The sequence below is a fragment of the Protopterus annectens genome, chromosome 2.part0 (genome assembly GCF_019279795.1).
Source record: "Protopterus annectens isolate FY-2018-M chromosome 2.part0, PAN1.0, whole genome shotgun sequence".
Classification (NCBI taxonomy): domain Eukaryota; kingdom Metazoa; phylum Chordata; order Ceratodontiformes; family Protopteridae; genus Protopterus; species Protopterus annectens.
Window position 1 is genome coordinate 232,900,731 of NC_056728.1, and position 22,500 is coordinate 232,923,230.

The window sequence follows — 22,500 nt, forward strand, 5'->3', positions numbered from 1 at the left end:
GTTGGTGCCAGAACCATCTGATTGTTAAACATACGTAAACCAATATGAAAAAACCTTCTGAGACAAGTAGAAAAGGAGGCTCACGGGATCTCAGATGAATGAACCAGATACAGAAATGTGAGGCTTATTCATATAGTTGCTGTAGGAAGGAAGCACGTTGTGAAATAGGGTGCCTATTGAAAGTCTGAGGACTGTAGTTTTGATCCTTGGAATTGTATAGTGTTAATCATGGGAGTATATATTAAGCTGAAGGTAGTGTTATCTCTTAAGTATTCCTGTATGCTGAGGTTTAATGACTTTGATATTAATGTATATAAAAGTAGCTGGGTTGTCGTGCCTGCCTTGTGTGGTTGCAGTCAGGGTCCATGCTTCTTTGCAAAAATCCTTGAAATGATGCAACAGTGGGTTTCACAGTTTGCTGTTTTTTTTTTTTTAATCAAATCCTTTTTTCAACGCGTTGGAACTTGTACTCTCTGGTCATGCATTTCTGATAGCCAACTATCATAGCTGGGATGTGTGGATTATGACTCTGGATTAGATGCATTTTGAAGTTCAGTGGAATGTAAATGCTGTCAGCAGAATAGCAGAACTGTAGGTGTGAATTTGGAGCAGGGTTGTGGAACCTTTGAGTGCTCCCCCTCCTTTGAAGTATGGCAATCTCAGAGTTCATGTAATTGTATGGAGCCAGCACTGTTAATACTGTGAAAGTTATAGTCGGAGAATTATTTTAAAATTTAGTGGCCGCTGTTCACATTGCTCAAGGGTATGTAAAACTACATGTTTTACCAGTAAGAATACACCAACTGTATATGATTTGTCTTTTTTGACAATTGTAGCACCAATTGGGTGATCTGTTTGGCCTGTTGCTCATGCCAAACTTTTTATGTGGGCCAAACATCTAGGACCTTTTGGATAAGAATCAGTGAACATATGGGTGATATTAGGAATCACAAACAATCTAGTGCGGTATACAAACATAGTTGTCAACACAAGACTGGAGTCTTCAGATTTACCATTATTGATTGTATTTTGAATAAATCAACAGATAAAGCAGGTTTACATGAGATACTCAATTCAAAAGAAAAAAAGTGGATTGTTAAGTTAGGGGGGCCTTTTTCCACCTGGCCTTAATGAATATTTTTAATTAACCCTTCTAATTGGTGCATTAAGTGTCTATTGGTTAATTAATGGTGCTATATATATATTATAATGTTGGTGGGAAATGGCATTTATTACTATTTTTGTTCACTGAGGAAGGCTGCAAAGCCGAAACTGGTCTGATTTGTCATGTGTATGTATGCGTGTATTTTTTAAATACACTGCTGATTATTTTTTATGTATATGTGTATTTTTTAAAATACATTGTGCAGGCTCTTTGTTTTGCTTGACTTATCTTTTGGACTGATGAACTAGCCGTACCTGCGAGTGTTTTTATTTTTTTTTGCTTAGTTGGTTTCTTCTCTTCACTCTCAGTTGGTGTTCATCCTGTTTGGCTGTCTTCCCTTCCAGCTGAGGTTGAAGTTATTTTCTTGGGTCGTTTGTGGACTTGGGGATCTTAATCATGCATTTTCCACTTTCTCTTTTGGATTTGATTAAAGACCTGCTTTTCTACATTTAATAAGGTTGGTGGAGCATGAACGGATTACACCTTAAGGATGGCAAGTTCGTATCTGGACAACGCGAGTTCGTATTTTGACAACGCGCATCCACTACTCACAGGCTCACTCATGTATTTTGTTTTTTAGGATTATTAGGAACTGGTCTGTGTTGATGAATACTTATTGGGACATCTTGCATGTTTAGTGAGTGAACAGAGTTCGGTGTAGTGTGAACTGATTACATCATAAGGATGGCAAGTTCGTATTCGGACAATGCAAGTTCATATTTGGATAACGCACATCCACTACTCACAGGCTCACTCATATACTTTGTCTTTTGGAATTATCAGGAATTGGTTTGTGTTAATGAACCTTCATTGGGAAATTTTGCATTTTCAGTGAGGTGTGTGAATGCCATTATTGGTTTGAGATACAGGAAGTTATATGGCGTTATGCTTAAACTCCATGAGCATTTTCAAGGCCACGGGACAGTTTACAATTAACTGGTGATAGTACAACTTTCATATTTATCTTTATGCATTGTTGTTTTACAGTGACTGCTCTCTATTTTCTGTTTGGATTAGTTGACAATGGTTTGGGGCCCTGAATGACATGATTGAGATTGTTTGGAACTTTGATATTCTGTTCTGTTGAATAGTCAATCATTTGTACTGGGTCCATCTAACATCATGAGCATGAGTTAACTTTTTTAGTTTAATTTTGGATGTTTTTTTATATGTTTGGGTTGTGTACTGATTTATGGTGGGATTTTGGAATAATTTTGTATTATTATGTTTATGATCTAACAGGCTGGAATGTGAATTATATGCAAACTATATACAACTAGTTCATAGGCATTTAGATATTTTTTGTGGCCATGAATGGCTAAATATACAAACAACTATATATGCTTAAGCTTATGCCTGTAGGGGTCTACTACCTTATAAATGTATATGCTTTATGCAACTTTTGGTACTAATCTCAAGGTTTGATGTATATTGTGGTTACAGCTAGGGTAGGATATTAATGAATGCTTGGTAAATGTTTATTTCTATCGATGCATTTTTTTCAAATTAGATTTTACTAAGCGAAGCTATTGGTATTGCTCACAATTTAGGTTTGGGGTAACACATATACCAATGGTTTACCCCTTTTACTACTATCATTACACTATATACATTTTGGTATTCTAAATTCTGGTGACTGTCCTCTATGCTTGGGTTTTCATTAGGGCCTGGGGTTAGAGTGTGTAGGATATTTATAACGATTCCCAATATAGATATTAGTATATGCTCAATTTTTTGAGCGGATTGTTTTTTGTTGGATATACTATTATAATAGGTATTAGATATATGTATACATCTTCCCTTTGTTATCACATGGGTTCTGTGTCAGAGAACTTAGGATCCCTTTACTTGTGATACTAAAAGTTGATATTGTTTTTATTTTATGGTGATTCCTGATGGGCCTGGGTATAGCAAGTGACTCTTTCTTCTTCCTTTTTTTTTTGTAACCTTAAATGAGAGGATTACCTCTGAATAAGTGCCTGAGTATTCCTATTTGGGTGTAATACTATTACATCCAGGACTTACTGGTATATACACCGGAATGAGGTTGGGTTTGCTGGTGCATAGCATTTTGCGCTATTTGTGAGTATATGATTTTTGGTGCTGTTTTGTGGCTATTTATAGCACCACCACAAAGTTTTGGAGACTATTTTTATTTATCCGGTGTATTATACTACAATATACATTAGCTTGGATATGTATATTAAGGAACATTAAGGCTCAGTGTGGCTGATATTCAGAGGTAGGATATTATTTTTATGCTATTTGGAGTTTAAAGTTTGGGTTTTCACCAAACTTTTGGTTGCATTCAGGGGGAAGAGGATTCACTTGGTGGTTGCCTGGGGTCCAGCATTGAGTCATGGATTCAGCTTCTATTATTAAGGGGCTGTCCTCTGACACCGATGACTTTGGTATTTTTGGTTTGGGTTCACACTCCTTGTCCAGTGTCTCATCAAGCCATTTGGATGACTCACTTCATGAATATAATGTGGCTTTTAGTAAACTAACTAAGGAGATGAAACATTTGAGAAGTAATGTGTGGAATTTATGCCTATTTAAGACATATCAGCAAAAACAAATATCACCGAGAGGACTCGGGGTGAAGTTGCAGCCACTAGTACCTCAGGTTCATCAAGTACTATTATATGATTGGCTTGCAGTACAGCAGTAAGCTTCAGTGGGATTTGTTAATGCCTTAGCTGCATATTATGAAAGAATGGTACAACAATAAACTCTTGAAGTTGAGAATTTGAGTCAAGGGGTAGTGAAATATCAAAATCTTTCCTGTTATACATCAGGTCTAAATCAGTTAAGTAAGGATCTTTTAGAACTTGAAAATAATTTGAAGTACAAGAAAATGAAGAAATTCAATAGGGACGTTGAGGATTTTGACAGGGGGAGACCCTTTGACATTCGCAAGAATGTCAAGTTTATGACCCCAAATCAGAAATTTGGTTATCCCAAATCTAGAAGATCAAAATCTATTCTTAAAAAAAGAAATAGAGACATGGTCACGTCAGGTGAGGATACTTCATCTAATACTGAGAGGGAAGACAGTCAAGTGGATAAGTCACCGATCTCTAAGATCTAAGAATTCTATAAATAACCTGGGCCACCCTTTAGATTTAGGTCCAGAAGAGGGGGGAGGAAGCACAAAGGTTACTCCAGATCTCGAGGGCATCTTGAAGATGATAGTTCAGAGATAAGTTGCAGTTATAATGTACCCAACATATCCTCAATGGTGCTGTCTGATTTACAAATAAAAGTTCTTAACAAAGGTTTGAGTTTTGTGCCCAGTTTTTTGTACTTGAACAAAACTTTGCACAAGATGTGGTTGATTTTTGTCGTTTACTTAATTTGCTTTTGTTTTTTCAGGTTGGTCATAATAATGAAGATGCTAGGCCATTTCGGTTTTGTGATTCCACCTTTAAAACCACCTATGGCTCTGGTGGTTTCAGCTTTTTCAGAGTAGGGTGCTAAAGGATTTACATATGCATCTTGGTAAAGAGCATATGATGAGAGATAATATCACTAGGGCAGAAAGGCACTATATTGATAAACTCAAATCTAATAAAAATCTTGTAATTCTTCCGGCAGACAAAGGAGGAGCTGTTGTGGTCCAAGATCGGACTAAATATCAACAGGAAGCACTCAATCAATTGCTTGACCATAGGTATTATATGCTGATGCATTTAGACCCTACAAGTAAATTTAAGGTGGAAATTGACTTGGATAAGGCAGTTGAGGAAGGGATAATTTCTAAGGATGTTGGATACCAACTTAAAGTGGATTACCCTAAACAGCAATACCTCTATCTACTGCCAAAAATCCACAAGGACCCCAACAACCCTCCAGGTAGACCTATAGTTTCTAGGAGGGGTTCACTTACTGAACCCCTCTCTGAATTTCTTACTGAACATTTAAAGCCACTGTTGTCACATATACAGGCTCGTATTCAAGATACAACCCAGTTTTTGAGCATTATATCAGATCTACAATTGGAGTCAGAGTGGTTATTATGTACCCTGGATGTCACCTCCCTGTATACTAACATTCCCCACTGGGCAGGTTTGATTGCACTTGAATATGGGCATAACAGAGTGGAACTATATAGACCAGATTTTAATACATTCCTGGTCTGTCCAGCTGAACATGTTCTTGATAAAAATGTGTTCTATTTTCAACAGTAGTTCGGGGCATGGCTATGGGGGCATCTTTTGCCCCCATTTATGCTGACTTGTTTATGGCATATTTAGAGGAGGAGCTTATCTATAATAGGTGTCATAACATTTACCTTGATGAAATTGACATTTGGAGCTGCTATCTTGATGACTGTTGGCTTGTGTGAAGAGCTGATGTAGGCTATTTGGAGGAATTTGTGGAATACTTGAATCAAAATAAGTGGGGTATCGAATTTAAGGTTACGTGGAATAAATATGAGATAATATTTTTGGATGTCCTAGTGAAACGTACTCCTTTAGATACTCTGGAGACTGAGGTATTCCACAAATTCCCTCAGTGTAACACCTTATTACATGCCTCCAGCTTCCACCCCCAGCATGTCATAAGGAACATTCCCAAGTCTCAGTTTCTCAGGGTGAAGAGAATTTGCTCCCGAGACTCCACTTATGATTATTTCAAGCATGATTTTTCCGCCCGTTTCAAGGATAGGGGTTACAGGGTTGGTGACATTTGTAGGGCTAGTCAGTTTGCATATCTTCAGGAGAGATCTGAGTTATTACAGTATAAACAACATTATACTGACAACAGGGTTCAAATTAGACTGGTAACTACCTATGGCAAAAATACGAAATCTTTTATGAATATTATCTTGAGACATTGGAATATTTTGCAGGGTGAGGGTTCCCTTTTGAATTTTCTTGGTGAAAATTGTTCATTTTCCTTCAGGAAGGGTTGATCCTTGGGATCATTATTTAGCCATTATAAAAGATGGCAAGGTTAGGAGAAAGTTTTGGGTCAAAGAACCATCACAGGAGAAAAGCTGGTTGGTTGCAGTCCATGTGGCCACTGTTCACATTGCTCAAGGGTATGTAAAAGTACAAGTTTTTCCAGTAAGAGTACACTGACTGTATATGATTTGTCTTTTTTTGGCTATTGTAGCACCAATTGGGTGATCTATTTGGCCTGTTGCTCATGCCAAGCTTTTTATGTGGGCCAAACATCTAGGCCCCTTAGGATAAGAATCATTGAACATATGAGTGATATTAGGAATCACAGTCTAGTACGCTATACAAACATATTTGTCAAAACAAGTCTTCAGATTTACCATTATTGATTGTATTTTGAATAAATGAACAGATAAAGCAGGTTTACATGAGATAAACAATTCAAAAGAAAAAAGGTGAATTGTTAAGTTAGGGGGCCTTTTTTCACCTGGCCTTCATGAATATTTTTAATTAACCCTTCTAATTGGTGCATTAAGTGTCTATTGGTTAATTAATGGTGCTATATATGTATTATATTGTTGGAGGGAAATGGCATTTATTACTATTTTTTGTTCACTGAGGAAGGCTGCAAAGCCGAAACCGGTCTGATTTGTCATGTGTGTATATATATATATATATATATATATATATATATATATATGTGTGTGTGTGTGTGTGTGTGTGTGTGTGTATTTTTTAAATACACTACTGATTATTTGTTATGTATATGTGTATTTTTTAAAATACACTACTTTTGATACAGGATTGTGCTGGCTCTTTGTTTTGCTTGACTGATTATTTGGGCCGATGCACTAGCCGTACCTGCAAGTGTTTTTTTTTTTTTTTTGCTTAATATTTAGAGAAAAAGAGTTTATCTTTTGAAGAGGAATCAGCTAATACAATATCTTTAGGTTTACAGAAGTGAAAGTTTCTTGTGTAAAAGTTGAACCATTTTGGAAGCATAGGCTTTTACATACAGCAAAAGTTGCTAAAACCCACCAGTATTCTGAGGACATACAGGCTGAAAATGCTTATAACTCATGGGGTTACTTATTGTATATATATATATATATATATATATATTTGTTGAAATTTAAAAAGAAACTCACTCCTCCTCCACTGTATGGATTTGAGAACAGTTAACTTGAGCAACATAAGCAATAATGTATAGAACTAAAGGCATAAGTTTTTTTGTGGGGGAGGGGTTGATGTTGCCTGCTCTTCTTGCCCATAAAGCTTTTGAATGTAGTGAAGTAGTTGACATTGTTACCTCACATGTACTTAGTTCTCCAGTTCAATTCTTAGCTGTGGAGCCTTCTGTGAAACGTTTGCAAAGCCTCCCTATGAATAGGTTTTTACCTGGTGCCCTAGTGCATAGCTTGCTTATTGCCAAATTCACAGTATAATGTGTACAGTGGATTGCCAGTACTATGGCCAGAAGCCACCGAAACTGCAGAGTCCCTGTTATTCAGCAATTAGAACTGCTGTTCACTGCTATGTAGTTTGAGTACTGTAATGCCCGTATACCACACAGATTCCAGGTTGTTTTACTAATGCTGTCTGTTAATCCCTCTCTCCCCCTTTCCTGTAGTCATCCATGTTCCTGGCACACAGGCCAGTCTGTGTGAAGGGTATACTCAAAAGACCATGCATTCAGGTAAAAATATGTGTCACATTCAGAAGTAGACTATAGTAAAGAATGGCAATAGTATTTTCATTTTTATGTGAGATTTTTGTGGAATTATTCTTAATGCAATTCCACTTGACACTGTAAACTGCTTATAGGTTGTGTATACTTCTTTTATCATAGTAAATAATAAAAAATAAAAAAAAAGACTTAAGTCAGAAGATCATTTATGGGTTATTAAGTGCCCCTCTGGACTTCTGCCACCCCCAGTCTTAAATACCTTTTCAGGTCACCAAGTAAAGCTGATCAGGAGTAGAACAGTGTAGATAGTACAGCATTGTTGTTGCACCTCAAACAGTATTTTTCCCTTATTGCGCTGGTTATATTAGCCATTTGTTGGACGACTGCTAAACATGCATAGATAAAAATTCTTTTGGGAATGAGCAAATGATACTTGCTTTCATTACATACCTTGCCACCCCAGCATAATTAAATTGGACAACTGGCCAAAATAATACACAACAATAAAACAAAAAAAATAAAATAATAGAAACCACAAATCAGTGACCCAATAAAAGCAAAGGAACTTTATTCATGCTCTGACGTCTCGGCTGGAATGCCTTCAAAAACAATTTTCCTTGAAGGCATTCCAACTGGCCAAAATAATCAAAATGGTACAGAAATATTAATAATAAAAAATGAAAGTGTAATAAAATGCAGTGCAGTAAAATAAAATAAATCAGTAGGTTGATCAGGATTAGAACAATGTGAACAGCACAGCAGTATTCTTGGAGTTTATTGTAAACTCACTGCTTGGTGTGTGGTCCTTTCATTAAGATGAGTGATAGACATTCACTGCTCATGTGAACACTTATCTGTGCATACCAGTGGACCACATTCCACACAGATGTGGAGGTGCTGTTCTACATATATACAAACACATAGGATAGGATGCCTGTGTTCAAACTGAAGTGTAACAAAGCCTGTTTCTACTAAATTTACTATGTACAGTATGAGGGGAAACAAGCATTAGAAACTGGTGTGTCCCATTTTCTATCTGGAAGTAAATGATTGCATACCTGACTTATGAATCCCATGGTTGGGAGCTTTTCATGCCACAGAGAAAGACTACAGGCTTATTTTTCATGCTCATGGAGTAGTTCTGATTTTATCCATTGTTATTTGGGATCTTCTGCACTGAACAACCTCATGTAAGGCAGTATTGTAATGTCATCCTGGCAGAGTGCTTGTTAGGGGATTTGTGCTGTCATGTTTGTATTTCTGTGTGCTGGTGTTTTGATGTCCTTTTTTTCAGCAGTACATTATCTCTACTGTCATATGCTGATGTGTTGAAACACTATGGTTGTTGCTTAGCCATATTATGCTGAGCAAAAGCGCAATCCTGCAGCTTTGGATGTGATCAGATTTTATTTATCTGTTTCTGATAGTGTACATCCACAGTCATACTATGTAGACTGCTGCTACTGACAGGCAGCATTTCTATGACATTTTTCTGTTTGTGAATCGTAGATTGGAATAAATTACTTCATTTGCATATTCTCCATTTTTCTGGACTCTTCTAGTTTAGCGGCTGTGTAGCATGATATCCTTCAACTCTACACAGGTTTAATGAATTTCAAAAGGCTGTGTTAATGTTTTGTGCCATGTGCCAGTCCTGCATATTGTGAAAATGTTTATGAACCACATTTTGTTTGCATACATCTTAGAATGTTTTGAAAAGAATTTGTGGTAAGTTTTGATATTTGGCTTTTAGAAGTTATACAATAAAATGTGTATTTTTCTTACTCGCTCAGTAAAGTAGACTTTTGCTATTTGAACCTGAGCCCTTGCCACTACCATTTAGTTTCTGCATTCCGTGTGAATTAATTTTCTACATACATTCTTTGTGTGAAAAGTTTGCCTGGCCATCACAGGTTACTGAATTGCTGAGTCAGGGCTCAGGACAGGTTCAAATAACAATGTACTGCTCCCTCTTTCTGGCCATTTAGGTGTATACAGACCATTATATATCAGTTTCATCTCTCTTCTGCTTCAGCCTTGTGCACGGCACTCTCCCATTGATTCCGGATTTGCACTCTTGTTCTGTGAAGCAACAAAACACTAAATTACTTGTATGTTCTATTTACTGAATTACTTTCTGCCCTATGTAAAGTTGTATTGCAGTAATTAAGTGGCATGCACACTAATCATGGTGGTGCCTCTATTTTCCCCTACTTGTGTACCTCTGTAATCATCCTCTAGGCCATAGTTAGTGTTTTTTTTTTCCTGTAGTGCTACAGTTGGCCCTTGCTCCTTTGTACTCAGCCTAGTGACTCTACACATTATTTCCTTTGTCCCTAATCATAACACAATACTTGAATGCACACTAGCCTATACATTAATGCAAATCAGATGAATGGTTGTATTCCCTGCTAAATAGTAATAACCAATGTTTACAACTTGTTTTAAATTTCAGATATTGTAATATTGACTTGAACCACTCGCATTTTTCACTGATTGTCTCTGAAAGCAGTCCAAGGCTCATTATTGGTCTGGGTCTACCCATTGTGTTAATCCTTCCTTCACTCGGGCTCACTCCTCTCCCCTACCGTACTGCCAAATTCCACCCCACCCCCACTACACTTAAAGTTATAGTTCCATTACTCCACCCCTTTTTCCACTATCCAATCACAACCACTCCGCATTCCTGTACACCATCATACCTTCCCTTCTTCCTTCTAGCTTACATATTTTTCTGCTTTACCTACCTAACTATATTCATTCGCTACCTTCCTGTGTATCAGTAATTTCACTGACTTCATAGTAACATATTTGCTCTCAAGCTTCAACTTCTCCTCTGTCAACACCCCTCACTGCATACCTTCTTCAGTCTCTTGTTATTCTATATAACCTTCCATTATAAGTCATCTACATTCACACTATTATTGCTAATCTACTAAACTCAACTCCTCCAGTGTCAGTCATGCTTTTACCAAGCATACTCATTCTCACTTTTGTACTTTTCACCATACATATAACCAATCTGAACCCTATCTCCTTGCCCTCTTGATTTTCAACTGCCACCACCTGTTTATCTACCTAATCTGAAGGCTATACAGACATATCTCCTAGCTTCTACCAAATAAAGCCCCTCTTCCTATACAAAGTGATAATTATCTCTATCATAAATAAACTCCATTTTACCTAAATAAACAATGCCACCACCTATTCTCAAGGATACCACAACAAATCTCCCCCTAAACAAAAGTCATTAGCTTACATAGTTAATTCTACTAGTGTGCCAATATGTGGCGGCATACACTTCACTCCGGGTCCCACTTCTAATAATCCTAATGTACCCCCACTCAGCAATAATTTCCGCAAATCATTATACATGATAACCCTCAATCTCAAGCATTCGCAGCAAAATTTCTAACTTTCACACTTGGATCTCTTGTATTCAATGAGACATTATCAACACCACTGAGACCTGGTTAAAACCTTCCATTAAAGATTCTGAATTTCTCCCCCCAGGCTTTCAAACTATAAGATCCAACAAGCCCTGCAAAAAATGAGGTGGTGTAGCTCTAATTTTCTCCAGACACCTATAATATAGTTCCTTATACTAATCCTATTCCTCAGTTTTCTAATGCTGAAATTTTCATTTCTCTGATTTTTTCCTAAAAATTAATAACTGTAAAAATCTGTGCATCATAATTCTTTGCATTCCCCCTGGCAACAGCATATCCTTATTAGAAGATCTCCTGGCATGGGATTTTACAGATATTAAAAATGAAATGGTCATCCTAGGTGACATAAATATCAACTGGCTAAACCTCAACTCCACTATTCAACTTCACACAACTCTTCAGTTCCCCTACCGGACCTAATAAAGACAGTAACACTGGATCCATTTTGGACTGGATTCTGATCACTGAGCCGGACAAAATATTGGAAGCTGGTACTCTCCGAAATTCCTTCAGTGATCATCTCCCTGCCGTTATTTACCATACCCCCCTTTCATGACACAACCAACATCTATACAAACAAATAAGAAATCTGACTAAATTTAACTCAAGTACCTTAACTGATATCCTGAAAAAGATAAACTGGAATATCCTAAAAACACTCCCACTTGATGACACCCTCGACTATTTCAACACATTTCTGAATACACTAAATAGCTTAGTACCCCTTCGTAAAAAGAGAAACAAATTATATTATGTCCCATGGCTAACCAAGACTACTAAAGACTTTATGCTCACCAGGGGCAAAATATGAAAACAGTAGCAAGCTAATAAAGACAATCTGAACTTGTTAAAATGTAAATAACTTTGTTATCAGGTAAAGATTAGTCAACAAAGACAAAAAATAATATTGTATAAAACTGCACTATAGCCATAAACAACCCCCCCCCCCCAAAAAAAAAATCTGGAATTCAGTTACGTCACTCCTAAACACAGGGATAAAAAGCAACACGTCCACATCCTGAGAAATCTTCTCTAGAAATGTCTACCCTCTTCAACTCTTTATCAGTTCTGTAGCTGACATTCCTGCTAAATTTTACCAAGCAGATAGTAGCTCATGCAGCATGTCACCATCAAAACTTTCCACAGCTACTCCCACCATTATAGCAATGAGACTAGTACAAACTCTTCACCCACGTTCACTGTAAATCCCATTCCTGTCACTACAATAGATTACTTCTGAAATTCAAACTTTGCTCTAATGCTACTGATAACATACTTTCAGAATATTTTAAACTTGCATCATATACCATTGCCTACCCTTAAAGTGTAATTCTTAACAGATCCATCCTTGAATCCTGTGTCCCCAAAACCTGGAAAAAAACATTTATTCTGTCCCTTCATAAAGGCAGCAGTAACACTGATACTACTAACTTTCGACCTATCGCCATTCTCTCCCCTATCTCCAAGATCTTGGAAAAGTCCATACATATTCAACTTCTACATAACCAACTCCTGTCATCCACACAATATGGATATAGATCAGGCCATAGCACAACGACTACCCTTATATCCTTCATGGATACTGTAAACTAAGCCTGTGATGCTGGTAAAATTTGTCTATTCCCTCTTCCAACAGTGGATATAAAAAGTGTACACACCCCTGTTAATAGCCAGGTTTTTGTGATATAAAAAAATGAAACCACAGTAAATCATGTCAGAACTTTTCCCAACTTTAATGTGATCTATAAACTGTGCAATTCAGTTGAACAACAACCAAATCTGTCAGGGGAAAAATATAAAAAATAAAAAACATACAATAAGCTGGTTGCAAAAAGTGCATAAAATAAAATGTGTGCACACCCTTAAATTAATACTTTGTTGATGCACTTTTTGATTTAATTACATCATTCAGGCTTCTTGGGTACACACCTGCTATCACTTAAGGAAAGTCTGATTAACTCCAAATAAAGTTCAGCTGTTCTAGTAGGATTTTTCTGACATTTACTCAGTTGCCTGCTACAGCAAAAGCCATAGTTCACAGAGAGCTTACAAAGCATCAAAGGGATCTCATTGTTGAAAAGGTGTCAGTGAGGAAAAGGGTACAAAAAATTGTCCACAGCATTGGATATACCATGGGTCACAGTGAAGACAGTCATCAAAAAGTGGAGAAAATATGGGACAACAGTGACGTTGCAAAGAGCTGGATACCCCTCCAAAAATTATGAAAAGACAAGACGAAAACTGGTCAGGGAGGCTGGCAAGAGACCTACAGCAGCACTGAAGGAGCTGCAGGAATTTATGGCAAGTAGTGGCTGTGTACTACATATGACAGCAATCTCCTGTATTCTTCATGTGTCTGGACTATGGGGTAGGGTTGCAAGACGGAAGCCTTTTCTTACACAGAAAAACATCCAGGCCCGGCTAAAATTTGCAAAACAATACATCACGTCTCCCAAAAGCATGTGGGAAAATGTGTTATGGTCTGATGAGACCAAGGTTGAATTTTATGGCCACAATTCCAAAAGGTACGTTTGGCACAAAAACAACACTTTGCATCACCAGAAGAACACCATCCCCACGATGAAGCATGGTGGTGGCAGTATCATGCTTTGTGGTTGCTTTTCTTCTGCTGGAACTGGAACTTTAGTCAAGGTGGAGGGAATTATAAACAGTTCAAATGCCAGTCACTTTTGGCCCAAAACCTTCAGCGTCTGCTAGAAAGCTAAAGATAAAGAGGAATTTCACATTTTAACACGACAATGACCCCAAGCATACATCCAAATCAACAAAAAGAATGGCTTCACCAGAAGAAAATTAAAGTTTTGGAATGGCCCAACCAGAGACCAGACCTAAATCCAATAGAAAATCTGTGGGGTGACCTGAAGAGGGCTGTGCACAAGAGATGGTCTCACAATCTGACAGATTTGAAGCACTTTTGCAAGGAAGAGTGGGCAATATTGCCAAGTCAAGATGTGCCATGCTGATAGACTCCTACCCAAGAAGACTGACTGTTGTAATTAAATCAACAGGTGCTTCAACAAAGTATTAGTTTAAGGGTATGCACACTTATGCAACCAGCTTATTGTATGTTTTTTATTTTTTATATTTTTCCCCTTAACAGATTTGTTTGTTTTTAATTGAATTGTACAGGTTATATAGGTCACATTAAAGATGGGAAAAGTTTTGAGATGATTTATTGTGGTCTCATTTTTTTATATCACAAAAATCTGGCATTTTAACAGGAGTGTGCATACTCTTTATATCCACTGTAGATCTATTAAAGGCATTTGATACAGTTTCCTACCCTTTACTTCTAACTCAACTCTCTAATATTGGACTCTCCCCCTCCACACACTCAACTGGTTTTCAAGTTATTTAAAACACATTCAAAAGGCTGTCAAATGGCAACACTCCAGCTCACCAATTTCTAAACACCCCTTTTGGAGTACCCAAAGGCTCTATACTTGGATCCCTCCTTTTCAGCATTTTCATTAATAATTTCCATTCTTCTATGACCCAGTGAGCTCTTATTCAATACACTACATAGATGACTCAACTGTTATATGTTCGGCTGACTTAATTTCTGACCTACAACATAAAACTCAAATGGCCTTTTTCACTACTGAAACCTGGATGTACAGTAATCTTCTAACTCTAATCCCAAATAAATCCAAGCTCATAATATTCACTCGTAAGAAAACCACTCCACTAGACAAAACCAGTTTCTCCGTTTCTCAAAGTAAGTCTGCAGTTGAAATTGTTAGCCATGCCTAAAATTGAATATGCACATACAAAACAATATTTGCAAAACTCATCAAAACTAGGAATTTTCTATAGACATAACCATTTCCTAAGCCCCTCCACTAAACAGGTCCTTGCTTCCACTTACTTGCTCCCCTCGCTCATATATGTCACTCCTCTACTTACCAAACTCCAATCCTCACTTAATGCTAAACTTGAGACTTGCTACAACAAAGTTGCAAAATTTGCAACTAAATCTAAAAATATGCTACCCACCACTGCATTGCTTTTCGCTACCTAAAATGGCTTGAACTAATTACAGTGCACAAAATATTTTTTAAACCTTCAGATTGTCCTGCCCTCAGCTCTATATTTACTTACTACCTTCCAAATAGTTCCTCAGATCTGAGAATTATCAACTCTTGCAGGTACATAAGCCAAATCTTCTAGCCGGCAAGCTCCTGTATTCCTACTTTATTACCAAAATTGGAATGCTCTACCATTATCAGTTAGAACAACTCAGAACCCTGTATTTTTAAAAACCTCATTACGTGAATACCTGTCTTCGGGTCTATATTAGTTCGCCAAAAACTTATTTTCAGCGAACACCTCTTCATTGACCTGTATTGAACGAAAATCACTTCCACCATTCACCGAATTTTGTAAGAGCAGTGAAACAATTGCCCTGCAGCACAACGGAGTCCACAACTGACTAAATGAAACCCATCCAAGTGGGGGGCTTTGACCCCCAAACCCCCCAACGTAGGGAGCTGTGCCCCCCCCACTGCCCTCCCCTAAGTATATATACCAACACAGCAAAGTTGTGTAGTTGGCCAACTACCTCATTGCCCTTGGAAAAGTCAGCGAATCACAGAGGTGATTTTTGCTGAATATGGGTCGACGAAGAGGTGTTTACTGAAAATAACTTTCAGTGAACTAATATAGACCCTCTGTCTTCTAGCTAGTACTGCACCTACACCCAGCTACATAGTAATGTTATGTATAACTAATGTCTTTCTATCTACTATCATATAATGTACACTGTAAATTCATGTAATGTTACCTTCTGTACTTATTACCTGTATACTAATTTGTATTTGTTGTCAACTGAGTGCTAATTACTCTTTGTATTTACTTCTGAATTAATTTCACTGATATATGTGTATTGTGGAGCTTTTCTCCCCGGGCGTCCACGGGCTTCCACTGAAAATGAGCTCTGAATGGCCCAGTGGACTTTCCTGGTAAACAAAGTACAAATAAATAAATAGTTTTTTTTTCTTACTTTCATATTTCCCTCCATGCTACTGACTTTTACTTCTGTAATTTTTGAAAACTTTCCCAGCTACTGAGGTCAAGCTTACTGATGTGTAATTCCCTAGGTCAGTCATAGGTTCATAGGTTCATACTAGGCTATCTGCCCGAGGGCATTTATAAGCCTAGCCCATCGTTTTGTGGCTTACGCCACCCCTTTAGTATGGGGAACTATACCCATTATTTTGCTGTGCCTCTGTCGAGCAGTGACACTGAGGTAATTCCTGGGGTATATCTGCGATCTCCCATCCATTGGTCAAGATTTCTCTTGAACAAGGCCAGCGAGGTGCTCTGCCTCACATGTACCGGGATTTTGTTCCACAGCATAGGGAGTCTTTGGGTGATGAATCTATCCCTCCAGCACATCCTATTAATAGCCGTGTCGAGGTTTAAGTCTCCCGCCCTTGTGGCTCTGATGGATCTAGATTTTTTGAGGTGAAGCATATTCATCAAATCTGGGTTTGACATGGCCTTGTATGTTAGGCAAAGGTCACCTCTGAGCAAGCGGTAAGCGACTGAATAGAGCTGGAGTTCTTAAAGTCGGGCAGCATAGGACAGATTTTTGAGACCCTTTATCCTTTTGGTGAGGAACTTTTGTGTCCTCTCCAGCTGCTGCAAGTGTCGGGTCAGATACATTCCGAATGGGGCATTGTACTCAATCATTGGTCTGATGAGTGATGAGTAAAGGGAGACTATGACCTCCCTTGATCTAGATGAGAATCCCTTCATGATAAGGTGGGCAGTGTAGAAGGACTTCCTAACTACTTTAGCTACATGGGTGTCGAATGACAGACTACTATCAACCTGGGTCCCCAGGTCCCTGATAACTTCTTCTGTGCTCAGTGGATTGCCAACTATTTGGTAGCTAGGGGTAACCTTGTTTTTCCCGAAGGGTATGACTATGCATTTTTTGGCATTTAACTTTAGGCCGTGGCTCTGGCACCAGTTATCCATTTCTGTGAGACCCTTCTAAAGGATATCTGTGTCAGATGTGTTTTCTACTATGGCGCCCAGTTTGCAGTCATCTGCAAACTTTGTCAGCCATAACCCTCCTGTGTTTGCTTGTACTTCGGAAAAGTAGATGCCAAACAAGAGTGGGCCCAGGACTGAGCCCTGTGGGACACCACTTGTGACAGGCTTTGAGTCTGACATGGCGCCAGCAACTCTGACCCTGTGGGTTCTGTCACTCAGCCAGTTTGCAACCCATCTTGTGATGTATGGGTTAACATTTAAGCTGATGAGTTTTCAATGATACCCGAGTGGGGTATTGTATCGAAGGCCTTAGCCAGATCGAGGTAGGCTGTATGGACTGCCTTTCCCTCATCAATGGCTTTGGTGACTGTTTGAAAAAGTCAACCAAGTTTAAAAGGCATGATCTGCCTTTGACAAAGCCAAACTGGGTTGGATCCAAAGTCTGCAAATTCCCTATGTCTTTATTTATGAGGTCCATTATGATCCTCTCCATGGCTTTGCAGATAAGGCTTGTCAAGCTAATGGGCGGTAATTTCCAGGGTCTGTGGAGGCACCGCCTTTGTGAAGTGGGACCACAGTTGCAGTGCGCCACTCCTTGGAGTGCGTATCCAGAGGTAAGACTTTGATTAAACAGCTGTCGTAGCTGTGGGTTTAATTCCTCATTGAGTTCGTGGAGCACACAGCCGGGGACACCATCGGGTCCCATGGATGCTGTGTTTTGCTTTGGAGAGAGCAGTTCTCACTTGGGCGTTGGAGATGTTTGGGGGGCTGCACTCATTTGGTATAGATATCTCTCCTTTTGGGGGGGAGAAGTTTGCACTGAACCTGTCAGCCAGTATGTTGGCAATGTCTGTAGGATCAGTAATCTTCACATCATTTTGAACTAGTTCTGAGCATATCTGGGAGTTTCCTCCTAGGTTTCTAACATAGCTAAAGAAGGCCTTATGATTGTCTTTTGAGTCTTTAGCTATTTTTCTCTCGAAATTTGCTTTGGATGATTTTATGAGAGCTCTTAGTTTTTACTTATAGTGATCAAGGGTGTCTTACCTTTTAAGGATTTTGCTCTATCTTGTAGTAGCTTCCTCCTTTTGTTGTAGAGTTTGTTTATGGCTGGGGTCCACCAGACTGGACGCTTGCCTTTGGTACAAAGAGTCTTTGTTTTGCTTGGGATTGCCTTATCCATGCAGTCCTGCAGGTGCTGGTAGAAGGCGTTTGTAAGTGATTCAGCGGCTTGAGTATTGTTTTCCGCGGCTCGGGGGCCTGAAAGGAGACCACACTAGTCTTTAGAAGTGTGAAGTCGGCTTTTGAGAAGTTCTTTACTGTGTTCTTTTTTATTTCAGGTGGGGTGGGATGAGGACCTCCAGCGAGATTAGTTTGTGATCAGATCTCACCAGTGAGGGGTATACTTCGGTGTTGAACATTGTGCTCCCATGTTCGTGATGATGAGATCAAGCATGTTATCTCCTCTTGTGGGGATGGTGACTAGTTGTTCCATGGCATTTGAGTTTATGAATTCCAGGAACTTTTGGGCTAGGGTGTTTGGGCTTGAGTAGTGTTCCCAGTCTATATTAGGGTAATTGAAGTCACCTAGTATGATGGTGTTTGGTGATACATTTATCCGCTCTAGTGTTTTCAGGAAGGCCATGTGAGTTTCCTGAGTTTGTGAGGGTGGCCTGTAACATGCTACAATTTGCAGAGCAGTCTTGCCTATGGTTAATTGCACCTGGATGGTCTCCGATGCATCGTGCGTTGCCACCAGTCTTGAGGTGTGGGTGTCCTTGATGAATATGGATACCCCCCCTCCTTTCTTGGTATTGTCCGGATTTTGGGGCCGGAACGCATGATATGAGGTAAAACCTGATAGCGCTGGGGTGCTCTCAGGAGCCTTGAACCAGGTTTCTGTCACAGCACAGACATCGATGTTCTCCATACTGAGAAGGGCCTCGAGTGCGTGCATTTTGAGATTTAGACTTCTGGCATTGAGCAGCATTACCCTTAGTTTTTTTCCTTTTTTGTGTTCTAGGGTGGTAGGTTTAGAATTTGAGCCTTGCCTTGGTTCATCTCTTGTAGAGTGCCTTTGTTGTACATTTCTTCCAGTCTTAGAATCACTGTACAAGCTGTTGATCTGTTGAGCTACTCTCTTAATGGCTTTGCCAGGACTGAGACCAGATTGTGAATTTCAGGATTGCTTTTGGCATTATAACCATTTGGGCAGAATATCGTTAGTCAGAATGTGAGGTTGCAGCACTTCCTTCCCACAGCTACCAAACAAGGTGACATTCACCTTCACAAGTAGTTCCTGTCATGTCTTATCACTCAAACACAAGACTTCCCACTGTTTTCATAGCTTTACTAAACAACAGCCTTTATCACACTACTTTCCACACTCACATAACATTGCTCCATTGTCAACACAGCTGGTGCAGTGGAGCAAAATACCTGTAACCTGAGTTTAACAAGCAAACCTAGCAGCAAATGACTCACTTGGGAAAGGGATAGTGGGCTGTAGTAATCTTCCTCATCCTGGAGGATGGAGTAGGTCCACTCATTGCAGTGCTGAGCCCTCAGTAAAGACCTGGGATGCTAGAAGCACAGCAAAGTTATCACTCCATAGACTCATTGACCTGGGCATGTATGTGTGGAGAGGGAGAAATGCTGTTTGGAGGTAGTGCCTGCAAAACTTAATTGGATAGTAACAGCTAGGTGTAAAAAAGTATGCCATGCCATCACTGCTGTAGGGTCAGTGGTTGCCTGTTGTCCTGCCATCTGTGAAAAAATAGCAGCCACGCTTCTGTTGGAAGCAAGGTGAGCAAAGACCGGGCAATATTAAAGTGAGGTGTAAGTAAAAGTCTGGTCATCCTACAGAGTAATACCATATAGCTGAGGATTGTCAGATCAAAACCGTGTTTGTAGGTTCATGGGGATGTAAGAGGCTAGCCACCTTTGTGGGCTGTTTTAAGCCAAGCCAATTTCCCTTTTTGGTGCTTGAATTTACCTCTTTAAGGGAGAAGAGATATTCCAGTTTGCCACTTGACTTCCATTCTATGTATGAGAACGTTTGTGGCTTCATACATCACCTTATTGTCTAAAAGTGCATTCCTTCAGTCAAGGGACTAGTATTCTAGCTTGTACAGCACACACATTTACGTAGCAGACTTCACCCACCCATCTCTCATTTGCCCTAATAAATTTTAATTTTGGGGCTAAAGCTGTTACTGAATCTCTGAGCTTTTGTAGATCTGGTGCATTGCACTTTGAGGAAGTTTGTTGTGGTGCTTGTGTTGAAGCCATTTTTCAGAATGTATGTATATGTGTGTGTATGTTTAGGTGTGTGTGTGTGTTATATATATTATATATGTTTGTTTTAAGTCCCTGATATTCCCACTTTGCTTTCAGTTCTTGTCTTCTTATCTGAATGCTTTTCCATTTTTCTCTGATTTTGAGTTGAATATTTGGAAGTAAATGCCTTTCAAGTTTAATGACTTATTTATTTATTTATTTATTTATTTGCAGTTGGTTTACCAGGATAGTCCATTGGGCCAAAAAGAACCCGTTTTCAATGGAGTCCTGGGGAGAAAAGCTCCAAAATCAGGCAAATTAGGTACTTATAAGATTACTACTAAAATTATACTTCTGTCTTACGTTTGTATTCTGTAGAAACTCAATAAAATGCTTAAAATTTATTAATATTGTTTTGCAGTATATAGTTAAACAAAGATCATTTAGACATGTAGTCTGTGATGTGACAATGCTCAACATTTTTTTATTTTCCTAAAAGTTTTTGGATGAAATTGCTGTACAAATTATTCATAGTTTTTCCTTGACCTTGTATTTAGATACAAAAAACTCACAATCAGCACTTTGATTGACAGGTTTGTTCATTTATTTGTATAACTATTTTGTGCAGAACCACTGCTGCTGACCTTCCAGATATCAATAGTTCTCCACAGTGAGATAAAGTCAGGGATGTATTGCAGTTCATTTTTTTAGCATGTCCACTACTTTTCTTCCTCCATTTAGAGGAGGAGTTTTAGTTTAGTGTCCGAGTTATATAAAAAAAAATCCTTTCTCATGTATTTTCTTGCTTTGGAAAGAAAACTGGAGGTCAGATGAACGTAAATGTCACATTTGGCATAAATAGGTGCCAGTTCTGAAAAGTACTTTGTCCTTATGGAAACCTGTAGGATAACTTATACATTGGATTTATAGTTTTATATCATTATTGCTGAAGTGAATACTGCCAAGAAGAGTCTTACAGAAAATACTTAAGATTGTGCAGTACTTTTAGGTAGACAATTGGGCAGCCATTGTGTTATTCCTGAAATTTAGGCCCCATACTAGAGCGATTGCATGCCTTTTGACTTTAAATGGAGGAACCCTGTCCTAAACAGGGACATAAAACTTGAAATGACTGAAAGGTACATTTTAGAAGAAGAGAAGGCCAGACCAGTATTTAAACAGAGTGGAGAGGTGTTCCAAAGACTTGTACTGCCTGGAAACTAGATGAGCACTTCTGTCCTCTCACCAGCTAGAATTTTTTTTCATTTACATACATATGTTTTTTCTGGTGGCAGGCCTATTCTTTCAGAATGGGCAGCAACTCTTGAGTTGAGAGTAAAGATGGCATCAGTGGGCAGCAGTGTAGTTTTTTAGAGTTAAGATTTCTCTGACACATCTTTAGGGTTTAATACTGATATGTAATTACTGTCTGGGTGGAGTTTGAATGCTCTGTCCATGTCTGACTGCATTTGTCTGGGTACTTAAGCTTCCTCCCACTTATTTTAGAAATGCTGTGTTACATGCTGTTCTTAATAGTGTGTGTGTGTGTCTGTGCACGTGAGACTGGCTGGCTGGCTGGCAGCTGTTAATACTGTGTGGGAATGTGTTGCAGCTTAGTGCCTTATAATGAATGCTGTAGGATGTGTTGCTCTAGTATTACTGGGGAAGGAAGCTTGTACACATGTATCCTAAACTGAGGAAGCCACACAACATCCTTGTAAAAAGGAAATAAAAAGAAGGCAAAGGAAAGAGCCAGGCAGATGCCTGGAGTAGCTCAGGGACGATGCGAGCTGAGACCTGCTGGAAAGAGTAGTCAGGTCGTCAGCCAGGGACTGAAGGAACTCATAGTTTCCAGAGAGTTACTATGAAAGTAATATGGTATCTCCACAAAAGGTCTGGCAAAGCTCTGAAATTAGGAGAACAGTTACCTGCAAGTCTCAGGGAAGACATTTGGACTGAGGAAAGTACTTGTTTGTGTGGAATTCAAGA

General features: G+C 38.9%; 1 protein-coding gene across 1 annotated transcript in view; it reads left to right on the top strand.

The window, feature by feature from the left end:
• Positions 1-22,500, top strand: part of VPS16 (VPS16 core subunit of CORVET and HOPS complexes) — a 1,917,946-nt gene that overhangs the window by 1,238,197 nt on the left and 657,249 nt on the right. Inside the window, exon 14 of the mRNA XM_044060689.1 lies at positions 21,069-21,104. Within this exon, the coding sequence (XP_043916624.1) occupies positions 21,069-21,104 (36 nt within the window). The remainder of the gene's footprint in view (positions 1-21,068; positions 21,105-22,500) is intronic.